Source organism: Mustela erminea, chromosome 9 (genome assembly GCF_009829155.1).
Source record: "Mustela erminea isolate mMusErm1 chromosome 9, mMusErm1.Pri, whole genome shotgun sequence".
Taxonomy (NCBI): Eukaryota; Metazoa; Chordata; class Mammalia; order Carnivora; family Mustelidae; genus Mustela; species Mustela erminea.
Window position 1 is genome coordinate 8,597,742 of NC_045622.1, and position 23,976 is coordinate 8,621,717.

Below are 23,976 nucleotides of genomic sequence, written 5' to 3' on the forward strand. Positions count from 1 at the left end.
CATCCTCTGCCATTGCAAGGATGAGAAACTTTGAGTCTTTTCATCAAGGCTATTAGCCGTTGCCTTCCGAAATGTCCCATCCAGCGATCTGACAGGTGTGAATAAAAACACCGGAAGAGGCAGGGAACGTGTCCTAAGCTGCAAGGTGGCATCCTGGAGCAGACCCCCTGCACTGTCTGAGGGAAGGGCCTCTCTCATACCTATCCTCCCACGCCTTCCCCAGGCCTGTGAACTCCTCCGCAGAGAACACAGGTCTTCACTCACCACACAAAAATGCTTATCAATCTCAACATCTACAAACTTGAAGTGTTACAAGGGTAAAAGCAAAATCAGTGCCATGACCAGTCCCTTTTTTTGCAACATGAAATTTCATGTCTTGATCTTTGACACCAAAGGGATGTTTTGCCTATGACTTTGCAATTTTATGCCTATACAAAATTTCCTAAATGCCAAGTATTCTTTACCTTGTCCAAATATTCCTTCTTTGACAAGGGTGGCGCAATGCCCCTGTCCTGTGAAAGACAGCTCACCAGTATGCGTGGCATCGTGCCACCGAAACTTCTCAAAGGCTCCTGACCATCCTCCAAACCTAAGTGCACGGGACCTTCCAAGGTACAGCTACTTCCTGCCCCTTCTTTAGATCAAAGCTTATCTTCTACCTCCAACTCATGCTCTGTTTCAGCAAGTTTATTCTCCTGTAGAATCTCAACTGCCAAACTCTGGGGTTTTGCGGAGGTTGTTCTCAGTGGAAAGAACACAGGCTTTGGATTCAGAGAGCCCTGGGCTCTTATCCCATTTCTGCCACTTATTAATTATGTGCAAGTCCCCCACCATCCCCACCTTGGTTTCCACAGCTGCGAGTAAGAATAAATAACGCCTATCTCACAGAGATTTTGTGAGGGGAAGAAGACAGTTGTGTAGAATTTCTGGTATATAACAGGCATTTTTTTTTTTTTCTAAACAGAAACTATTGTAATTAATAGTCATGAAAAATGTACTCCTTCTCTTTCTCCTGGCTTCCCAAGAGTCCGCTCAGATCTGGACTGTGTCAAGAAAGTATCAAAAGGTCCCTTTGAAAACCAGGAACAACAGAGTAAATGTTTATATTATAGTCACAACAGAGAGACTGAATTTATCTTGTTCACGCCTGTGTAGTTTCTACCCACAATCAGCCAACACTGTAAAACTAGTTTAACTTAAAAAAAAAAAAAAAAAAAGAATCCAATGTTCAATCTTTTTTTTTTTTTTGTCTCAGCAGAACCTCCAACTGGACACTGCAGTCATCTAAAATACACTCCTCTAGCTTCTACTCACTAAACTTTTACTCTCCCTTCCAGGCTCAGCTCAAGGACCACCACCTCTGAGAAGTCTTGCACCACCAGACGGACCTGCTCCTAGGATTCCCCATCTTTCTACTGTAGCACATAATATATTGGACTGTAATCACCTATTCCTGTGATGGCAGCCTTATTGGACAGAAAATTCTATGAAGACACAGATGCTCAAAGACAATTTATTCAGTATTTCTTTAGCTGAAATCCAGTTATCTATCTGCTCAAGTATGACTGGCTTATATAGAGGACAAACACGAAGGCAGAAACTATCAGACAATGCATTTGTAATTTTCAGATAAGAAACGTGCCTACCATAGCTAATGAAGCACTTGGAGCAGGAAAGTCTTCCAAAATAGTCAAAATAATGCTAAGTAGTACCAAACATGTAGGCAAAGTTAAAGAGCTGTTGTTTCCATGACAAAAGATAGGCTGTCTCACTGTGTGACAACTGTACAGCATCAAAGTATTTATTAAAAACTCAGTCTTGGGGCACCTGGGTGGCTCAGGTGGTTAAGCCTCTGCCTTTGGCTCAGGTCATGATCTCAGGGTCCTGTGATCAAGCCCCACATTGGGCTCTCTGCTCAGCAGGGAGCCTGCTTTCCCCTCTCTCTCTGCCTGCCTCTCTGCCTACTTGTGATGTCTGTCAAATAACTAAATAAAATCTTTAAAATAAATAAATAAAATTAAAATTCAGTCTTTCGTATTTACTGAATGGACTCACCCATGATCAGTTAGGTGACAATTATAAAGTACTCTGCTTTAAAAAGTACTTTTACCCCTATCGTTTTTATTTGGTATCAAAAAAAATCCTGACCTAATACACCACAACAGGTCTAACAAAACAGCTGTAGGACAGAAGAGCCATCAGGGTATAATTTAATCTGATGGATACTCCCAAATTTGTTCATCCATCTATTCACCATGACAAATCTTTATTGAGGACCTAGAACACAAACAACACTTACTTGTAAGATGGAGGAAATATTTTCTCTGCAGGAGTTACTGTTTAAAAGAAGGGACATCAACCTCACCCCAAAACTGTCAAATTCAAAGATGAGATAAAAGCATAAAAATTCTTTATCAAGGTACAACCCTCTCAAGTCTGACTGACTACAGCATGGCATCATCGGTCCTGCTGATGCCCAGTAGGATAATGCCTTCTGTCCCAACAGGGCTTTTTCCATCACCAGGAAAGTGATCACTTCCTGTACATTCAAAATAGCAACATCTGAACTGAAGTGCTCCCAAGTTCATCAAAGCAGGTAGAACAGAGCTCCGGGCACTCCTCCCAGGCAAACACTGGACAAAATGAATGGCAGACGCCAACATTCAAGAAAAAACTGGCCACCTCTAGGCTGGATCGCAAAACAAAGATCCCCAACCCAGCCACTATTAAACCAGAAACATGAATCGGAATTGATTCTGTCATTTCTGCTCTCCCAGACAACCTGCAGATTACTAGATTTATAAACCTCATCTATCTCGGCAACTGCTTTCATATAGTCTCAAAGTTTTATAAATGATCAATCAAAATAGCAATATGTAATAACCTGTTTAAAAGGTAAAGTCAGTTTCCCAAAATTAAGCAGAAATTAACATCATTTATTCACCCATTTATAAAGGATATTATGCGTCCAAGAGATTCCAGTAAATCAATTTATAATGTGCAATCTGGGTCTAAGAGGGGAGTCTTCCTTCTATTGACTTGTAGAACCAAATAAAATTTTACAAGGCAACTAAAACAAGGGGCAATTAAAAACATACAAACTGGGGTGCCTGGGTGGCTCAGGGGGTTAAAGCCTCTGTCTCCGGCTCAGGTCATGGTCCCAGAGTCCTGGGATAGAGCCCCGCATCGCATCGGGCTCTCTGTTCAGCAGGGAGCCTGCTTCCCCTTCTCTCTCTGCCTGCCTCTCTGCCTACTATCTCTGACTGTCAAATAAATAAATAAAATCTTTAAAAAACAACAACAAAAAAAACCCAAAAACAAAAAACAAACATACAAACTCTCTGTAGCTAAAGGGAGACATCTAGAGGCAAAAGCTTAAAATTACAGCTCTTCCTCACACCCTTGGGGATCTTGAGTCTGCCCTAAAGGAGCATTTTTATTATTTTTTTAATTATTTTTATTATTTATTATTTTTTTATTATGTTCAGTTAGCCAACATATAGTTCATCATTAATTTTTGATATAATGCTCAACAATTCATCAGTTTTATGAAACACCTTTTAAAATTCCTTCACTTAGGGAGCTCCTGGCTGACTCAGAGAAGTGTGTGACTCCTGATGTCGGGGTTGTGAGCTGGACCCCCATGTGGAGTGTAGAGATTTCTTTCTTTTTTTTTTTTTTTTTTAAAGATTTTATTTATTTATTTGTAAGAGAGAGAGAGAGTGAGAGCGAGCACAGGCAGACAGAGTGGAAGGCAGAGTCAGAGGGAGAAGCAGGCTCCCTGCGGAGCAAGGAGCCCGATGTGGGACTCGATCCCAGGACGCTGGGATCATGACCTGAGCCGAAGGCAGCTGCTTAACCAACTGAGCCACCCAGGCGTCCCAAGATTTCTTAAATAAACTTTTTTAAAAAATTTAAACTCCTTTACCTAGCAATTATTCTCTAAACGAGGCGGTTTGTGAATTCAAGTCATGGAACAAAACACAATTTCGACCTATTACCTACTGCCCTCTACAATGACAATACTCCACAAATCCCAAGAGGGCCAATTAAATCTCACTCATATGCTTACTTTAATTCTCCTCATCCGATCTCTTGGTTCTGTTAGCAAAGTGGCACAGAAAAGTGATGGGCATGGCTCAAATGGGTAAGAACACAGAAGTAATATTAACCCAATTCACAGCACAGCCCCAAGATGATCACATACACAAAATGCTTCAAGACCTTCTGAAAATTAATGCAACAGAAACTACTTATTTTAATGACAAAACAGTCTCATAAAATGGCAGATCTGACCAGGAAGATCTCTAGGTCATCCCTCTATAACTGTCACTAACTCAAATGCCCTAGGGGGCCAAATAACACAGGCTCAGGGCTGGGGGGTGGGGTGTGGAGGTAAAATGGAGTCTGCCTTCCCCAAACTAAAGGCATCCCACTCTTTTCCTCTCAACCCTAAACTGACCAAACTATCCACCCTCTCAGGCTGACTCTACCACTTGCTCTGCTTGGTCTACACATTTCCCAAACTTTCTCCCCTAATGCCTGATACTGAATGCCAATTTTAAAAAGAACAAGTAATACCAAATGTGTCCACGTCCACAAAACCCCTGGAGGAATATACTCCAAGGTGTTAACAACAGCTTGTTTATCTGGAGATAATGGGATTATAAATGTTTTTATTTTCCTGTTTTAGCTACCATACTGGTTTTCTAATGAGAACAGAAAAAAAGTAACTTTTCACTCAAAAAAGTAGCATCAAGAGCCATGGCATAATGAGAATACAGCAGGACTAAAAGAAATCACATTAATCAAGGGGCTCAGTTGGTTAAGTGTCCAACTCTCAGTTTCAGATCAGGTCAGGATCTCAGGATCTTGAGATCAAGTCCAGCATCAGGCTCTGCACTCAGCAAGGAGTCTAAGATTTTTCTCTCCCTCTCCTACTGCCCCTCCCCACACTCACTTGTACGCATGTGCATGCACTTTCTCTCTCTCTCAAATCTTGAAAGAAAGAAATCACATTAATCAAGAAGAAATATTTAGTGGCTACTTATCACCACTGTGCTATATCAGAACGTCATTTACTTTTAAGATTAGCAGCAAAGAAATGCTGTATTTGAGGAAATAAAGCAACGGAGCTGAAATTTCAAAGTTCAGGCAAAGGAAGCTCTCTCTTCCTCTTCCCCAGATTCCCTAAGGCCTTACCATAAAGATCAGGTCCATGAGGAGTAAAGACATTATACAAGACGATGTTCACTGGTGCAACTACCAGCTTCCCATAGTAGTAGCTATCAATGACCACCACAGGCACCTAAGACGGAGCAGAAAATAGATACCAATTGCAGGGTTTTCTTCTGGAAACATGCTCCCAATGCTAACAGGATAAACTTCAAAATGAGAAACAGAATGAATTTCTCATATTCTCTTTCCTATCAATATGCTTTCATTACAAGTTTAAAACAAAACAAAAAATAAAACTCACCAGAAAAAGTATTAGGGCCACCAGAGACCAATGAAAGAAACTCTTCCACCTGTGTTTCATGACCAGCAAATCAAAGGCAATGGGTAAACTATTTAACAGAGAAATGAAATAGGGAATTAAATAAAACACTTAGAATGTAGACTCAAACAAGTCATTCACACATACCTCATGCTGAAAAGGGGGAAAACATGTCTCTAGCAGTTAATAGTGAGGAAAGAAAGCTGATAGAGGAGAGAACATCTCAACAATACAGTGTAACATTAAGTGAATGTTCATTCAGAGTACATTAAGTGAATGTGCCCTGTGGTCCTATACCCACCCGGCCAAATGAATGCTCATCTCTTCCATGATTTATAAAGATTTTAATAATATTACACACTTTGATTTGTCAGTTCTGCTATGTCTCTTTCCAACACCATTTGCGCTTATCCCTTTCACTCAAATTCTGCAAGCAAGTGGCATATGTATGTTGCCTTCACCATTTCTTCCTGAAGGCCTGGCTTCAAGTCCATGCGATGGGCTTAAGATCAACAGGAATCTCCTCTCCGCCAGACCCAGCAACTCTTCACAACCTTCACCTCCCTTGGTCTTCCTGCAGCTCTTGACACAAAGCATCTGCTTCTTCCTCTAGGTTTCCTGGCTCCTGTTCTTTCCTGGCCTCTTCCCAAGTGCTCCTTTCCAGATGTCTTTTTTGTGCCCTACCATGGTCCTGGGTCCCAGAAGCAAACTTCTACTCTTCTTTTTCCACACGCATTTTCTCAGTAGGTACTTGCACTCTTACATGAATAGTCACCTTCATACCCATGACCTCCAAATCTAGAACACTAGTTGGAATCTTCACCCACGCTCCAGTCACAAGGAATTCCCTCCCCACACCAACCTCTTCCAACAGAACTTACCTAAATGTCAACTACAGGCTTTGCTCTGGACCCCTCTGCAGAACCAATGTCTCCCATCTCTGAATTCACATGGCATTACCACCTCTGTCTTTTATTTAGCAATGCCATGTGCTATCAGAAGGTATTTCTCCTGTGATATGAACTTTCACATTCTATTATCAAAATTTTGCATTATCATTTGTATTTTCATTTTTTCCCGCCCAATTATTTACATTTCTATGGCATCTTTACTTCTCCTTTGGTGAGTCATCATACTTTTAATTACTTGTTCAATGTCTGTCTTATGTTTGTAAGCTCTGGAAGTGCAGGAACCTAAGTGTCTTCTTTATCAAAGTGTCAGCAGTGCCTAACACTAAGTATTCAATAAATGACGGTCAACTAATAGCCATCCTGAAATCCCTTATCTCAGCTGAAGGTAGACCAATCAAAACGTGCCACACAGAGGTACTTGAAGAACTCACAAAGTTCATTGCCAATGGTGCAGAGTAAAAGGAACAGAGGAGCAAAAAAGGTTGGAGAAGTAAAAAAGGAGGGAAGATCAGGACTTTGTGGGTCATGTTAGAATCTGGACCCATAGGGCAGAGGGTTCAAACTTCTTATTTAAAGGACCTAACAGGGGGCACCTGAGTGGCTCAGTTGGTTTAGCAACTGCCTTCAGCGCAGGTCATGATCCCAGGGTCCTGGAATCGAGTCCCAAATCAGGCTCCCTGCTCAGTGGGGAGCCTGTTTCTCCCACTCCCTCTGCTGCTCTGCCTGCTTGTGCTCTCTCACTCTCTGTTAAATAAATAAAATCTTTAAAAATGAACAATTAAATAAGGGACCTAACAGTATGTATTTTAGGCTTTTAGGCTTTACAGGGCACACATGGTCTCTGCTGCATATTCTCTGTGTGTGTGTATGTGTCAACTGTGGGTGTGCGTATGTTTTGTTAACAACCCTTTATAATGCAACAACTTCTTAGTTCTTGGGCTGTACAAAATAAGACCAAGTAGACTGGGCCCACAGGTGACAGACTGCCAACCTCTGTGATACAGAGGAATGGCGAAGCTACTGTAGAGTTTAAAACAAAACAGGGAATGATATAGTCATATTTGCATTTCAGGACGGTAAGTCTAGTTTGATTATGGAGAGATTTCCAGAGATCAAGCCTAGGGATGGGAAGGTCATTTAGCAGGCTGTATGGTAATCCAGGAGCAGAGGTGAAGAGGAGTAGTCAGAGTCAAGATATTCAGAAGGTACAATAAACAGGACATAGGAAAGAGAGACGAGTCACAGATAATTTTCAGGTTCCTGGTTCAGCACTGAGTAGATAGTGGTACCATTTATTGGGATAGAAACATAGGCAAAAGAACAGATATAGACAGAAGATAATGAGCTCAGTTTTGTAAATGTTTAGCTATAGAAAAGGAGATATCTAATATATATGAGATGACTGGACCAGATTTAAGATACGGGAATCATCAAGATGACTGAAAGATAGGAGAAGAGATAGAAGAGGGCTTCACACAAAATCTTTAATATTTTGAAGATATGCAAAATAGAAGAATGGCGGTGGGAAAACCAGCCTTGAAAGCAAAATTAAGAAAATTTAGAATACTTATCCTCTAGAAAACATTTAACTCTCCTTAAAATTTATCCCATAAATAAATTTCCATAAATGTATAGATATATATACAAAAATGTTCACTGAAGCATTGTACATCATAGCAAAAAAACAGAAAAGGGACGCCTGGGTGGCTCAGTTGGTTAAGCAGCTGCCTTCAGCTCAGGTCATGATCCCAGCATCCTGGGATTGAGTCCCACATCGGGCTCCTTGCTCCGCAGGGAGCCTGCTTCTCCCTCTGCCTCTGCCTGCCACTTTGTCTGCCTGTGCGCTCTCTCTCTCTCTCTCTGACAAATAAATAAAATCTTAAAAAAAAAAACAAAAAAAACCCAGAAAACTACGTATCTACCAGCAAGGCAATGGCTACATTATGGTCAGATAATGGAATGCTATGCAACCCAAAGAAGGATCTAAGTCTACATACACAGAAGATACATAGCTTTTCCCCTGTGGCCTCTACTCTGGTGGGAGTACCCCGGCTGAGCTCCCAGACACATGCAGAGGGGACAGCTGTAGGCTTTGGACACAGGCAACCCCAGGATGACTGGGAAGTAGGACATCCTTGGCCCTCCTAAAGAGAGAAAATTAGTGGCTGGTGATCAGTCAGTACAGCATTCTCAGATGCCTTTACCTGAGTGAGAAATCTGCCTCCATCAGGACCTCAGGTGTCTGACAGCCCTATGTGATACCAAGATAGGACATTCCTGTAAATAAACTTGCAGGACATGTAGAGCTTTGCAACACTGACATTTACTGCATGTTGATGATGTACCAGAATTGTAAACTCATTCTACATATCTTAATCCTCTCAACAGGCCTACAAGAGAAAGAACACCACGGGGAAGGGGGAGAGAGACAATCTTAAGCAGGATCCAGGCCCCTGCACATCCCGATGCTGGGCTCCATCTCAGCACCCTGGGATCACACGACCTAAGTGAAGAGTCAGACACTCAACCGACTGATCCAACCAGGTGCTCCAAAGATTTTTTTTTTTTTTTAAAGGTTGGGGTAGAGTAGGGTTCCCATTTTAGTTTTACATACATAGTAGTACAACTGCTAAAGTAAGGGCATAAAGACTTTATAGATACATATTATAAACAAACTGTTACATAATAATACAACACAAAAAAGTCATTCTGAGATTATTTCAACAATATATCGAGAATAATCTCCCTACATGCTAAAATAGCATTTGCTAACATTGCTGAGGGTCAACATTCCTAACCTGTTAAAAGTATCTTACTCCAAAAGGCTATGTGATGCTTAATAAGGAAACCCTAGAAATGATCCTATTAAACAAAGAGAAAAGAAGGATGCCTAGGTGGCTCAGTTGTTAAGCATCTGCCTTCGGCTCAGGTCATGATTCCAGGGTCCTGGGATGGAGCCCTGGCTTCCTGCTCAGCGGGGAGCCTGCTTCTCCCTCTCCCACTCCCCCTGCTTGTGTCCCTCTCTTGCTGTGTCTCTCTCTGTCCAATAAATAAATAACAATAAATAAAATCTTTTTTAAAAAAGTAGATATATACAGCTGCAGGATGATTCTATTTAAGAATTTATGATACGTATGCACATATACATGCACGTGCATTTACACACAGAAGGACAATTTCTGGAAAGATATATACAAAAGTATTAGTGACTATCTTTGAAGATTAGGCTAGGGGAAAAGAGAATTAAGAATTCTTTTTACCTCATACAAACTGGAACTTTTTTTTAAAGATTTTATTTATTTTTCAGAGTGAGCATAGGCAGACAGAGTGACAGGCAGAGGGAGAGTCTCCCTCTGAGCAAGTCTCCCCCCTGAGCAAGGAGCCCAATGCTGGACTCGATCCCAGGACACCAGGACCATGACGTGAGCCGAAGGCAAATGCTTAACCAAGTGAGCCACCCAGGCGTCCCTGGAACTTTTTTTTATAATAAAAATATACTACTACAGTTGACTTTTGAACAACAGGTTTAAACTGTGTGGGTTAACATACATATGGGGGTTTTTAATAAATACAGTATAGTACTGTGAATGTATCTTCTCTTCTTTATTTTCATAGTAATATTTTCTTCTCTCTAGCTTACTTTATTGTAAGAATATATAATACAGGGCGCCTGGGTGGCTCAGTGGGTTAAGCCTCTGTCTTCGGCTCAGGTCATGATCTCAGGGTCCTGGGAGCGAGTCCCACATCAGGCTCTCTGCTCGGCGGGAGTCTGCTTCCCCCCTCTCTCTGCCTGCCTCTCTGCCTACTTGTGATCTATCTCTCTCTGTGTCAAATAAATAGATAAAATCTTTAATTAATATATATATATATATATATATATATATATAAAATAGAGCATACAAAATACATGTGAATGGACTAAGTTATTGGTAAGGCTCTGTCAACAGGCTATTGTCAAGTTCCTGGGGAGTCAAAGTGACATGCAGGTTTTTCAACAGCGCAGGCTGTCAGTGCCCCCATGTTGTTAAAGGGGCCACTGTACTATAATGACCTTAACATCAAAGTACAATATTTTTCTGAATTATTAGAGGGGCAGGTAAGAAGTGAAGGCAGTGCAGACTAGAGCAGAAGTTGGGGGAACAAGAAATAAGGAGTGAGAAATACTATGGCCCTTGGGAAAAGAGCTGCTGAGGCAAGAACTGGAGATCTCAGGGAAGTCTGGTTTTAAGCCTGGTGAGTGGGAAAGGCACAGCACAGAGTGGTACAGTGTGCACAACACACCAGAGGCAGGGTCAGGGAGGCCTGGGTCCAGAGGGAAAGACAGTATCTCAAGCCAACTCCACGCTGAGCACAGAGCCCAAGTCTCACCACTATGAGACCACAATCTGAGCCAAAATCAGGAGTTAGTCGTTTAACCGACTGAGTCACCCAGGTGCCCCAGCAAACAGAATCTTCAAGGAAAATCACCCTCTTAGACTCTCTTTTCTCATTTATAAAGCACTAATGACTGGGGAGCCTGGGTGGCTCAGCTGATTAGGCGACTGACTCTTGATTTCGGCTCAGGTCCTGATCTCAAGGTCTAGGGATCAAGCCCAGTGGGGAGTCAGCTTGGCCCTCTCCCTCTGCTCCTCCCCTGACTCATGCATACTCGCTCTCTAATACATAAATTAAATATTTAAAAAATAATTTAAAAAATAAAGCTCCCGGGGCGCCTGGGTGGCTCAGTGGGTTAAAGCCTCTGCCTTCGGCTCAGGTCATGATCCCAGGGTCCTGGGATCGAGCCCCGCATCGGGCTCTCTGCTCAGCAGAAAGCCTGCTTCCCTTCCTCTCTCTCTGCCTGCCTCTCTGCCTACTTGTGATCTCGGTCTGTCAAATAAATAAGTAAAATCTTTAAAAAATAATAAAAATAAAAAATGAAGCTTCCATGATTGTATTTTTCCTGCAAAGCTGCTGTAAGCATAGGGATAAAGTTCATAAGGGGTTTCACAGCAGCTAACATACAGCAGACTAACATACAGCTTAAAAATCACTATTCTTATTAGAATGAATCAACAATATGCACCAAGAGAAATATTCTTCCATTTCCCATAAGCTCTGTAAGTACAATTCATTCCTGTAACTTTAGGTCATAAGCAGAGAACACGGAGATAAGCTAACACAGAGATTTACTATGTGCCCAGGGACACAAGGAAGATGAACTGTGTTGGTCCCTTACCCAAGAGCAGCACTGAACGGCCAGCCCAAGATAGCCCCAGCGGCTACTCCAAGCACAGCAACTGAAGTCTTGTCCATATACCAGCCAGTCACGGCTACCAATGTGGTGTACATACAGAAGCTGCTAGGAAGGAATGCTGCAAAAGGAAAGGAATGGGGAACACAAAGAGGGGGAAGGGGGTTTATTAGATGTTACTAAAAATTTACCCACATTACACAATACCAATAACCAGGAACATATTTTGAGAAACAATATATTAGAATTGTACAGTGAAGTCATACCCCTTAAAAAAAAAAAGTGAAGTTCAATGATTTTTATTTTCTCAGTCTTTTATTAAATTATTTATTTATTTTTTATAAACATATAATGTATTTTTATCCCCAGGGGTACAGGTCTGTGAATCGCCAGGTTTACACACTTCACAGCACTCACCATAGCACATACCCTCCCCAGTGTCCATAACCCCACCCCCTCTCCCAGTCCCCCTCCCCCCCAGCAACCCTCAGTTTGTTTTGTGAGATTAAGAGTCACTTATGGGGGCTCCTGGGTGGCTCAGTGGGTTAAAGCCTCTGCCTTCAGCTCAGGTCATGATCCCAGGGTCCTGGGATGGAGCCCCGCATCAGGCTCTCTGCTCAGTGGGAAGCCTGCTTCCCCCTCATCTCTCTGCCTGCCTCTCTGCCTACTTGTGATCTCTGTCAAATAAGTAAATAAAATCTTTAAAAAAAAAAAAAGAGTCACTTGTGGTTTGTCTCCCTCCCAATCCCATCTTGTTTCATTTATTTTTCTCCTATCCCCTTAACTCCCTCCATGTTGCATCTCCACTTCCTCATATCAGGGAGATCATATGATAGTTGTCTTTCTCCGACTGACTTATTTCACTAAGCATGTTACCCTCTAGTTCCATCCACATCGTCGCAAATGGCAAGATTTCATTTCTTTTGATGCCTGCATAGTATTCCATTGTATATATATACCACATCTTCTTTATCCATTCATCTGTTGATGGACTTCTAGGTTCTTTCCATAGTTCGACTATTGTAGACATTGCTGCTATAAACATTCAGGTGCACATGCCCCTTTGGATCACTACGTTTGTATCTTTAGGGTAAATACCCAGTAGTGCAATTGCTGGGTCATAGGGTAGTTCGATTTTCAACATTTTGAGGAACCTCCATGCTGTTTTCCAGTCACTCTTGTTTTTTTATGGTACCAACACACCCCTAGTTAAATGATGCCAAGCACACCATTCCTCTCCTGTCCTGTACCCTAAGTCCAAAACTTAGAAAATTCAAGGTTATATTTCCAGACAGGGAATATGCTGCAAGAAACTTGGAGCCATTGTTGACTATTTCTGAAGCAGTTTATCTTCTGATAGTTTTCTGAGACTGTCCTGGCACTAACCTTTACCCCCTAGGAATTCTGGGAAGCCGTCTCAAGGGCCAAATATTGGATGGCAATGCTGCTTTGCATCCTGCATTGACAGACATAGATAGTTCAGGCTGTGGAAGTGCCTTAGTTACTTCCATCTAGCATCACTCTGTTGTAGTAAACAGCTACAACAGAGGCTGAGTGCTTTCAGGGTCTCTGTAACAGTAATATGCGATCCATGTTTCTAACAACTCTATACAAAAATGCAGATCTGCCTTTCCAGGCTGCACAAGGCCACCTCGCCTAGAGCACTGAGGAAGAAACAGCGGCACAAGGCCAGTACCACAATCAGGCCATGTGATCTCCCAAACTCAGGAAAGGCTTTGGAGGCTGTGTATCAAAGGGTGCCTTGAACTTCTCTGGGCCTTCTCGTTCTTGGCTGGGATGACAAAGCTAAAGGTACTCCTGAAAACCTCCCTCTTGTAAGAATCCATTTTAGGAGTAGCAAAATAACAAAAAAACAGGAGGTAAAAGCTTCACAGATAAATGCTCTATAATACTGAAGCTCTCTGCAAAGTTGTCAGTTACAGCCACCAATGCAGAGGACAAGTGAGCAGAGGAATTGGAGGTCTCTGCTGGCCTGGAAGGGAGAGCACTGTCTCCCGGAGGACTGTGACTCTCATAAGGTCTCTGCACAACCACATAGATTTTGATACTGTCAATGAAGTTAAATGTACACTTTTGTGCTGGATACGATTCTTGTGTATATTTTGTGGGTATACTAGATTCTGGTACACACAAACAGAAATTAAAACTGAGATAACTATATCTAGTAGCTTAATTTTTCCAGAGAAGTGGAAACAGGCTACCTTTTGGCAGCAGGCCACCATGGCTCAGAGAACAGAAATGTGCAACAGCAGCACAGCTCACAAGCCACAACTCTAAGGTTGTATCCTCATTCTCTTTAAGGATACCATTTAAAAAAGAGGAAAAAAGGCCCAGAGGATGCATACCTTTATAGAACACATCGCAAATAATGGGCAGAAAGTAGAACCACAAAGAACAGGGTTTTTAGACATAAAAAAGAGCAAAATAACAAAATTGTTTTTTCTTCCTCTAACAGCAAGAAAAGACAGAAGGTGCTGATGTCTTTCAGTCTGGTTTAAAAAAAAAAAAAAGGGCGCCTGGGTGGCTCAGTGGGTTAAGCCTCTGCCTTCAACTCAGGTCATGATCTCAGGGTCTTGGGATCGAGCCCCGCATTGGGCTCTCTGCTCAGGAGGGAGCCTGCTTCCTCCTCTCTCTCTCCGCCTGCCTCTCTGCCTACTTGTGATCTCTGTCTAACAAATAAATAAATAAAATCTTTTTTAAAAAAATTTTTAAATACAATAATATAATAGAAAGCTCTACTACTTAGGAGTTCTCTGACTCCCAGTAAGTCATTTCACTTTTCTCAATTTCCATGTCCTCATCTGCAAAAATGAGAAAGTATTGGTCTTACCCCTAACACAAAATTGCTGTAAGGACTGATGAAGATCATGCAAGAAACAGTGCTCTGCAAATTACTGATATTCTATCTAAACATAATCTATGCTGACACAAGTTCTTCCTTTCATGTAACTGTGAAAGTTCAGGGTACCTGTTATGCCTTCACCTGCCCTTTTACTTACCTGATGAGGAGCAAAACATGCCAGTGCTAAGAACCAAGAAGGCCAGCATCATTCGACTTACATGCAGCCCAAACTTCTTGCACACAGCCCTAGAAGAAAGGCAAAGACCATCAGCATAGTCAATCTTAAGGACAGACATTTCAAATCAAAGGAAAAAACATGCCCCCATCGCAGAGAACACTCAAGATCTAAAGGCAGACACAAAACTGCTTGGACAGGTTTGTTAGCAATTCTGTGTGTAAAACAAACCCAAACATGCTTACTCTTCAAGCAGAAGAAAAACTCTAAGAGGATATGTTATCTTTTCCATGCTAAGATCATGTACACTATCAACAGGAAAACAGCACAATGCAGTGGAAAAGTAACAGGCCTCAGAGTCAGATGGGCACAGGCTCAAATTTGGGTTCCACCACTTACTGGCAGCAGTACCCTGGTCGGGTGACAAAATCCCTGTGTCAGAATCCTCACCCGCCAAGTGAGGATAATGAGAATGCCTACTGGTCACACTTCTGTGAGGACAACACATGGGAAAGTGCTCAGAAGACTGTCTGGAACAGAATTGCTCAATAAATAGTAGTCACAAGACAAAAAGGCGAGGAGACACAAGAAGGGTTAATAAGAAGTTGTCTAAGTCCACGTTTCTCAAACCCAAGGAATGAGAGTCTTCTCTACTTCATTCTTGGAGGTTTTTAACCTTCTTAGGAATGATTACCGCTTCATTTAGTCCACATTTGTGCAGACATACTCCTGGGTTAACTGTCGGCTAGCTCAGGTTCCTCAGCGCATCTCAAAGCTGCTTTCTGAATTTTGCTTGCTCCTAAGTATATCATTCGTAAGTTCGTTTAGGGAGGATCTGTTAATGGCAAATTCCCTTTTTATTTGGTTTCTCTTTTTTTTTTTTTTTTTTTTGTCTGAAAAGCCTTACTAAGCTCCTGGTCTTAAAAAATGGCTTAACTGAGTACACAATTTTAGGATGACAATCATTTTCTCTGAGTACTCTGAAGTTTTCTTTAATCTCCTGGCTTTTGAGAAGGCTCCCGTCAATCTAACATCCCTTTGTAGCTATTCTATTAGTTCTGTCAACTTTTAAGATCTTCTTTGCCTTTGGTGTTCTACGTGGTTCACTAATTCCTTATTTATCCAGCTCAGGATATGTTGGGCTCCCTGAATCTATGAATTAGCATCTTTTTTTTCATCAATTGTGGAAATTCTTAGGTATTACTTCCCTAAATACTGTCTCTCCCCACTCTATCATCTCCTAGAATCTGAGGGAATCTGTCAATACGGGTTTAACATCTTTATATTTCCCTTCTATTTCCTTTCTGTCACTCTGTACTTCATCCCTACTGAGCTCTTCAGATCAATTTTCTAGTTTGTTAGTGTCTAACCATTCAAATTAACCACTGCGTGTTAAACATCAATTCTGCTTTCATTCCTAGAAGTTCTGTGTGGTTCTTTCTCAGATCTGCTGGCTTATCTTCATAGTCTCATTCCTTATTTTTCTTTTATCTTCTTTATTGTATTGTGGACAATACAGGTAATCAGGGGGTCTACCTTAACAGGTCTTTAAAAATACGATATAGTACTGTTATCTGCACAATGTCGTATGATAGCTCTCTAGACTTATTCATCTAACAACTGAAATTTTATACCCACTGATTAGCAACTTCCCATTTCCCCCTCTACCCAGCCCAACAATCACCAACCTGTGCTTTGCTTCCACGAGTCTATTTTAGAGTCCCATAGGTGGAATCAGTGGTGGTTGTCCAGCTGTAACTAGGTAGCTCACTTAGCACAACATCCTCAAGGTTCGTGTATGTTGTCACACACTGCAGGATTTCCTTCTTTTTCAAGACTGAATATTCCCTTCTAGGCATATACCCCATTTTCCCCCATTTATAGGTCAATGGACACTAAAGTTGTTGGTATTGGTCACAATAATCTTCGTTATCGTGAAAAATGTTACAAGGAACATGGAAGTGCAGATACCTCTTCAAGATCCTGTTTTAATTCTTTTAGATAAATACCTAGAAGTTGATTGCTAGATCATACGGTAGTTCTATTTTTAGTTTTTTGAGGAACCTCCATACAATTTTGTACAGTGGCTATACCATTTGGCATTCCCACCAACAGGGCGCAAAGGTTCCAATCCTACATCCTTGCCAACACCGATTTGTGGTTTGGACGGGGGGCGGTGGGGGGCTTTACAATAGCCATTCTAACAAGTATACAGTTATAGCTCACTGCAGATTTGATTTGCATTTCCCTGAAATACAGTGACACCATGTATCTTTTCAAATACCCGCTGGCTAAGTGAATGGCATCTTTAAAGAAGTGTCTATTGAAGTTCTTAGTCCATTTTAAATCAGATTAATGGGGTTTTTTGGTATTGAGCTGTAGGAGTTCTTATATATTTTGGAATTGAACCTCTTTCCAGGTTATGGTTTGTAAATATTTCCTTCCATTCTCTAACTTCCTTTTCACTCTATGGATTATTTAGGTTCTTGTTTCTTATTCATGTTTTCAAATTCCTTCTTTTTTATTTAGAAATATCAAATATATCTATGTTCTTATTTTAGTAATTCCTAATCAACGAAGTCTTCCAGGTCAGCTTTCTGTTATTATTGCTGTTGGTTCTCAAGTACAACAACTTGTTCACTTCTGTACTTTGTGATTGAGATTTTTATTGTGATTTCTTGTTCACTAGAACTTTATTTGTAGTAATTCTTTGACACCTGGGTTAAAGATCCATTTCTCTGGAGAAGCTCCCCCTTTTGCTTTTGCAAGATACCTATGGGCACTGCCAACCCAGAACAATTTAAATTCTCAACTTGGGATTTGGGGGGATCATGTAAGGTGATGTTCATTCAGCCCTTAACCAATGTCAAGACCAATACATGGTTACAATCCTTAAAGACAGCACTAGCTTGCTTCCTTCTCTGTGCCACCCAGAGTCAAGGCCAAAGAATTTCTGTGTCTGACATTTTTAACTGTTTTCTAGTGGGGATATTTTTAATAATAATTATGTCTAAATACCTTTTAAAGCATTATTAACACATTAGGTTGCATGTTTAAAAAGTGGCTTTTATTACTGCAACACTTAAATGCTTAATACTTCCACTAATATTCAATCAACCGATAGGTACTTGTTGAAGACAATGTACTGGTTGCAAGTAAGAGCAGTCAGTCCCACAACGGGAATAATTTCCTCTCACCTAAGCTCAAGGGGAAGAGGTAAAGCATGATTCTGTATCTTGCAACCAAAATTTAGGCTCTACTAAATCCTACCACATGAAACACCAGTTACCCACATATTAACTTTACATGAAGATACGGAACTTAACCACACCTCAGGAAGGAAAGTGATCATTAAAAGTTTTCCCCTCCAGTGTTTCAAAACACCAAGTCCCACTTCTTTCCTCAACAAATTAAAAATATAATCACCATATAATCCAGCAATCCTACTTCAGGATACACATCCTAAGGACATGAAATCACTATCTCAAAGGGATAGCTGTAGGCCCATGCTTACTGCTGTACTATTCGTAATAGCCAAGACACAGAAACAACCTAAATGTCCACCTATGAATGAGTAGGTAAAATGTGGTATACATGTACAGCAGAATATTATTCAGTCATAAATTTCAAAAGGAAATCCTACCACTTGCAACACACGTGGATGGACCTTGAGGGCATTATGCTAAGTGAAATGTCAGACAGTGAAAGATCAATCCTGTATCATCTCACATGTGGAATCTAAAAAAAGCCAACCTTGCTGAAACAGAATAGAATGGTGCTTCCCAGGGGCTGGGGAAGCAGAGGGAAGGGAGGAGACAGAAGATTAGGAGATGGTGGCCAAAGCATACAAACTTCCACTTAGAAGATGAGTAAGTTCTGGGGAATCCAATATACAGCATGGTGACTATAGTTAACAATACGATATTAATGTACTTGAAAGTTGCTAATAGAGAAAATCTTAAAATGTTCTCTCCACATAGAAAGTGGGAAGTGATGGATGTGTTAACTAACCTTACTGTGGTACACCATGACATATGCATTTATCAAATAATCATGCTGTACATCTTAAATTCACACAGTATTATTTCAATTATATGTCAATAAAGCAAGAAAAAAATTTTAAGTCCTACTTTTTTTTTTTTTTTAAGATTTTTTATTTTATTTATTTGACAGAGAGACACAGCCAGATAGGGAACACAAGCAGGGGGAGTTGGAGAAGGAGAAGCAGGCTTCCTGCTGAGCAGGGAGCCCAATATGGGGCTCAATCCCAGGACCCCAGGACCAGGTCCCGAGCCAAAGGCAGACTTTTAACAACTAAGCCACCAAGGCACCCCTTAAGTCCTACCTCAAATACAGTATTAGGAGCTAGGAGGAAGTGTTTTCTATTTCAAACACTGCTTATGATCAGAAAAAAAATCTTATGTTATAATGGGCTTCCATCATAGCACTTTTAGCACTTTTAGAAGCAAAGTTTTATACTTACTTGTAAAAGTAAAGTTCACAGATACAGCTCACAAAAGCCAGGAGACATCGTAAAAAGTAGAAGACAAGAATCTGAAAGAAACCCAGGACAAGAAAACAGAAGTCACAGAAAACTCTTAAAGATGAAACCACTTCCATTTGTCATTCGTAACACTGAATTGGCATAATCCTTTTGAAAAGCAGCATGTATCAAGAACCATACATGTATTCCTACCCCTAGACCGAGTACACCTATTTCTACAAGACCAGCTCGCAGAAGTAACTCGGACTAAGCAGGGAAGGTTAGTTCTACTCATGAAAATGGTAAGTGTGGCAGTATTACATTAGGAAAAAACTGCTTAAAAAAAAACTACACAACATCCAATGATGGAGAAATGATCCAATCAATTATGCATATGTATTTCCTGGACTATTACAGATCTTGAAATTCACAATTACAGCAACAGTGGAAAAATTCATATAAAACTCATACAATCAATAAACATTACCTAAACAACCATAATATATTGATAATGACAGATAATTACTCAATACTAGGTAAAAATACACATTATATTATTTTACACATCAGAATTATAGCTTTGGAAATCAGAAGCATAGGAGATGACTGAAAAGAAATGTAGTGAAATGGTTAAGGTGGCTGTATCAGGCTACCAGGACTTAGGTGTATACTTTCCCTCCTGTCTTCCAAACACATGTAATGTGATTAATTTCATAATTAAGAACATCAACTTAAAAAACAGTAACAGGAGTTTTATTAATAGTTTTCATACTATAGTGCACTAATATATTTAAGAGCACTGAATACTTTAGAATGTAAGCAGTACTTATATCATGATTAAGATTACTGCATGTAACTTAGGGATACTTCACATTTTCAACACTATAAACAAAATATTCCAAAGAGAGCACAATAAATCAAAATTAAATACCAGATTCATTCATTACTTCAATAAAAACATACTGAAAGCCTAATATACACTGAGCACTATTCTAGATGCTGCTAGAATTTCAGATAATTTTAATACAAAGTACCTACACATGTAAGGACCCCTCATCTAATTAAGTATAAAACACTTGGAAAGTTAAAAATTAGGGGCACCTGGCTGCTTCAGTCAGAAGAGCCTGTGTCTCTTGGCCTTGGGGTTTAAGTTCAAGCCCCACATAGGGAGGGTGTAGAGATTACTTAAAAATAAAATCTTTAGGGGCACCTGGGTGGCTCAGTGGGTTAAGCCGCTGCCTTCGGCTCAGGTCTTGATCTCAGCATCCTGGGATTGAGTCCCCCGTCAGGCTCTCTGCTCAGCAGGGAGCCTGCTTCCCTATCTCTCTCTCTCTCTCTGGCTGCCTCTCCGTCTACTTGTGATTTCTCTCTGTCAAATTAATAAATAAAATCTTTAAAAAAAATAAAAAATAAAAATAAAATCTTTAACTTTTTTTAAGATTTTATTTATTTGGGGGCACCTGGGTGGCTCAGTGGGTTAAGCCTCTACCTTCGGCTCAGGTCATAGTCTCAGGGTTCTAGGATCAAGCCCCGCATTGGGATCTCTGCTCAGCGGGGAGCCTGCTTCCCCTCTCTCTCTGCCTGCCTCTCTGCCTACTTGCGTTCTGTCAAATAAATAAATAAAATCTTTTTAAAAAACAAAAAAAGATTTTATTTATTTGACAGACACAGCGAGAGAGGGAACACAAGCAGGGGGAGTAGGAGAGGGAGAAGCAGGCCTCCCGCTAAGCAGGAAGCCTGACACCCAGCTTGATCCCAGGACCCCAGCCAAAGGCAGACGCTTAATGACTGAGCCACCTACACACCCCATTGAAAAGAAAATCTTTTAAAAAATTAAACATTAACATTAATTATACTAAAAATTAACATTAACGTAAGAATTGTCTTTGGACCGGACAACAATGCCCCAAAACAATTAATATGCAACACATAACTAGAAATATTGGTCAGTGCAAAGGGACACAAGAAAAAAGGAGGAATAAGGAATGGAAGAAACTAAACTATACCTACACAGATGGAAGAGAATCCAAGACATACACCTGATACACCAGTGACACTAATGAGGAAATTTAGCGAGATTTAGATTTAAGATTAAAAAACAAAAACCAATTGTATTCCTATCAGCAATGACCACCAAAAAACCCAGCAAAACAAGATTCCTTTCATAACAGCAATAAAAAAGTATGAAGAATGTAGGCATTAAGCTTCCCAAAACTTGTTAAGACTGAAATGGGTACATTTACAAATTTTATTAAAGGATACAGAAAACCTGACTAATTGGATAAATACATCATCTTAAGGATGGAATAACAAACCTATAAAAATACTGATTTTCATATTAATATAATTAAATTGGATTCCAATAAAGAAAAAAAAGAATTTGGGGGAGGGGCAAATGTGAAATGATTTTTAAAATACAACTTTTATTTTATTTTATTTTAAAGATTTTATTTATTTGACACAGAGAGAGAGAGAGATCACAAGTAGGCAGAGAGGGAGGGGGAAGCAGGCTTCTTGCTGAGCAGAGAGCCCGATGCGGGGCTCGATCCCAGGACCCTGAGATCATGACCTGAGCCAAAGGCAGAGGCTTACTCCACTGGGCCACCCAGGCGCCCCTAAAATACAACTTTTAAAATGGACAAAGTAGAAAATTTATCAACCAGATTATTAACACACACTACAAAGCCATAATAATAAAAATATGGTATTAACAATTTGACCAATGACCTAGAATAAGGAGGACATAAACAGACCCATACATGTGGGAATAAGGTGTCTGATAGATAAGATATTACAAATCAGAAGAGAAAGGATGGATTATTTAGCAGATGGTACTGAAAAATCCAGTTCACTATATCATAAAAAATAAAGCTGCATCTTTCTACAATTTATAAAAAATAATATTCAAGGGGTGCCTGGGTGGCTCAGTCATTGAGCATCTGTCTTTAGCTCAGGTCATAATCCCAGTGTCCTGGGATCGAGCCCCATATCGGGCTCCCTGATCAGCGGGAAACCTGCTTCTCCCTCTCCAGCTCCCCTGTGCTTGTGTTCCCTCTCTCACTGTCATAAATAAACAAAATCTTAAAAATGGAGATTACTTAACAATAAAATTTTTAAGAATATTTGAAGGTGGGCGCCTGGGTGGCTCAGTGGGTTAAGCTGCTGCCTTCGGCTCAGGTCATGATCTCAGGGTCCTGGGATCGAGTCCCGCATCAGGCTCTCTGCTCAGCAGGGAGCCTGCTTCCTCCTCTCTCTCTCTCTGCCTGTCTCTCTGCCTACTTGTGATCTCTGTCAAATAAATAAAATTTGGGCGCTTGGGTGGCTCAGTGGGTTAAGCCGCTGCCTTCGGCTCAGGTCATGATCTCAGGGTCCTGGGATCGAGTCCTGCATCGGGCTCTCTGCTCAGCAGGGAGCCTGCTTCCTCCTCTCTCTCTCTGCCTGCCTCTCTGCCTACTTGTAATCTCTCTCTGTCAAATAAATAAATAAAATCTTTAAAATAAATAAATAAATAAATAAATAAAATCTTAAAAAAAAAAGAATATTTGAATGTATTAAAGCCTTATATGTGAGAGGTAAAATTATAAAGCTAAGAAAATACTTTTTAAAAATATTTCTTTTTTGGGGGGCGCCTGGGTGGCTCAGTGGGTTAAAGCCTCTGCCTTCGGCTCAAGTCATGATCCCAAGATTGTGGAATTGAGACCCACATTGGGCTCTCTGCTCAGCAGGAAGCCTGCTTTCTCCTCTCTCTCTGCCTGCCTCTCTGCTTACTTGTGATCTGTCAAATAAATGAATAAAATCTTAAAAAAATAAAATATTTCTTTTTTATAATTTGAGAGAGAGAGCAAGAGAGAGCACAAGCAGGGTAAAGGGTAGAGGGAGAAGCAGCCTTCCAGCCAAGCAGGGAGCTCAATGCAGGACTTGATCCCAGAACTCCAGGATCATGACCTGAGCCAAAGGCAGACACCCAACTGACTGAGCCACCAATGTACCCAGAAAGCTAAGAAAATACTTAAGAACATCTTTGTGAACTGTGGTAAAGAAGGATTTCTTTTAGAAAGACCCAAAACCTACCAACCATTAAGTGAAAAACTAATTGGCTTGACCTGAACAAAATTAAAGATTTCTGTTCAACAAAAGGCCCACAGACAAAACAGAGCAGTGACAGCTTAAAAAATTTCTAGTATCTAAAACCTACAAGGGGTTACCACTTAGAACTTCTACAAATCAGAAGAGAAACCCAGAAAAACCAGTTGAAAAACAGCCAAACAATGTGAATAGGTAAATCATAGAAAAGAACAAATGAATGATAAATAAAAATGCTGCATCTCACAAGTAACCAAGGAAGGACAATTAAAATGAGAAACACTTCACATACATGAGAACCTCAAAAATTAGCAAGTCAGAACATCAAGTGCTCAGGAGATGTGAGGTGGCTGAAATATGGAACATTGTTGCAGAAGTGTGAAGTTGGATAGCCACTCTGGGAGAAATATGGCAATAGAAATTAAGTACCCTCTACACACACACACACACACACACACACACACACACACACACACACACATCCCACGGAATACATCCTTCAGAGAAACCACACACACAGATCCCACTGAATATATAATTCAGAGAAACTGAAAACCAGATCCAGAGGGAGATAAAACCAAGGTATTCCTGTTTAGGGTGGCAAGAAGTTGGAAACCATCACTAGGGGTGCCAATTATTACCAGATGCTCTTTTAGCAACAATCCACCCTCTCTACTGGGCATGAGGATGCTGGGACTGGGACTCGATAACTCTAATTCCTCCTTGTCAAGTGG

The 23,976-nt window shown here is 40.6% G+C and overlaps 1 protein-coding gene across 2 annotated transcripts in view; it reads right to left on the minus strand.

Moving 5' to 3' along the window:
• The window catches only part of ALG9 (ALG9 alpha-1,2-mannosyltransferase), a 94,850-nt gene that overhangs the window by 64,334 nt on the left and 6,540 nt on the right, over nt 1-23,976 (minus strand). For both annotated transcript variants that reach the window (XM_032357266.1, XM_032357267.1), the window contains exons 4-8: nt 19,160-19,230; nt 14,659-14,747; nt 11,624-11,759; nt 5,480-5,567; nt 5,203-5,308 (exon numbers count right to left, since the gene is read on the minus strand). In XM_032357266.1, coding sequence (XP_032213157.1) covers nt 5,203-5,308; nt 5,480-5,567; nt 11,624-11,759; nt 14,659-14,747; nt 19,160-19,230 — 490 coding nt within the window. The remainder of the gene's footprint in view (nt 1-5,202; nt 5,309-5,479; nt 5,568-11,623; nt 11,760-14,658; nt 14,748-19,159; nt 19,231-23,976) is intronic.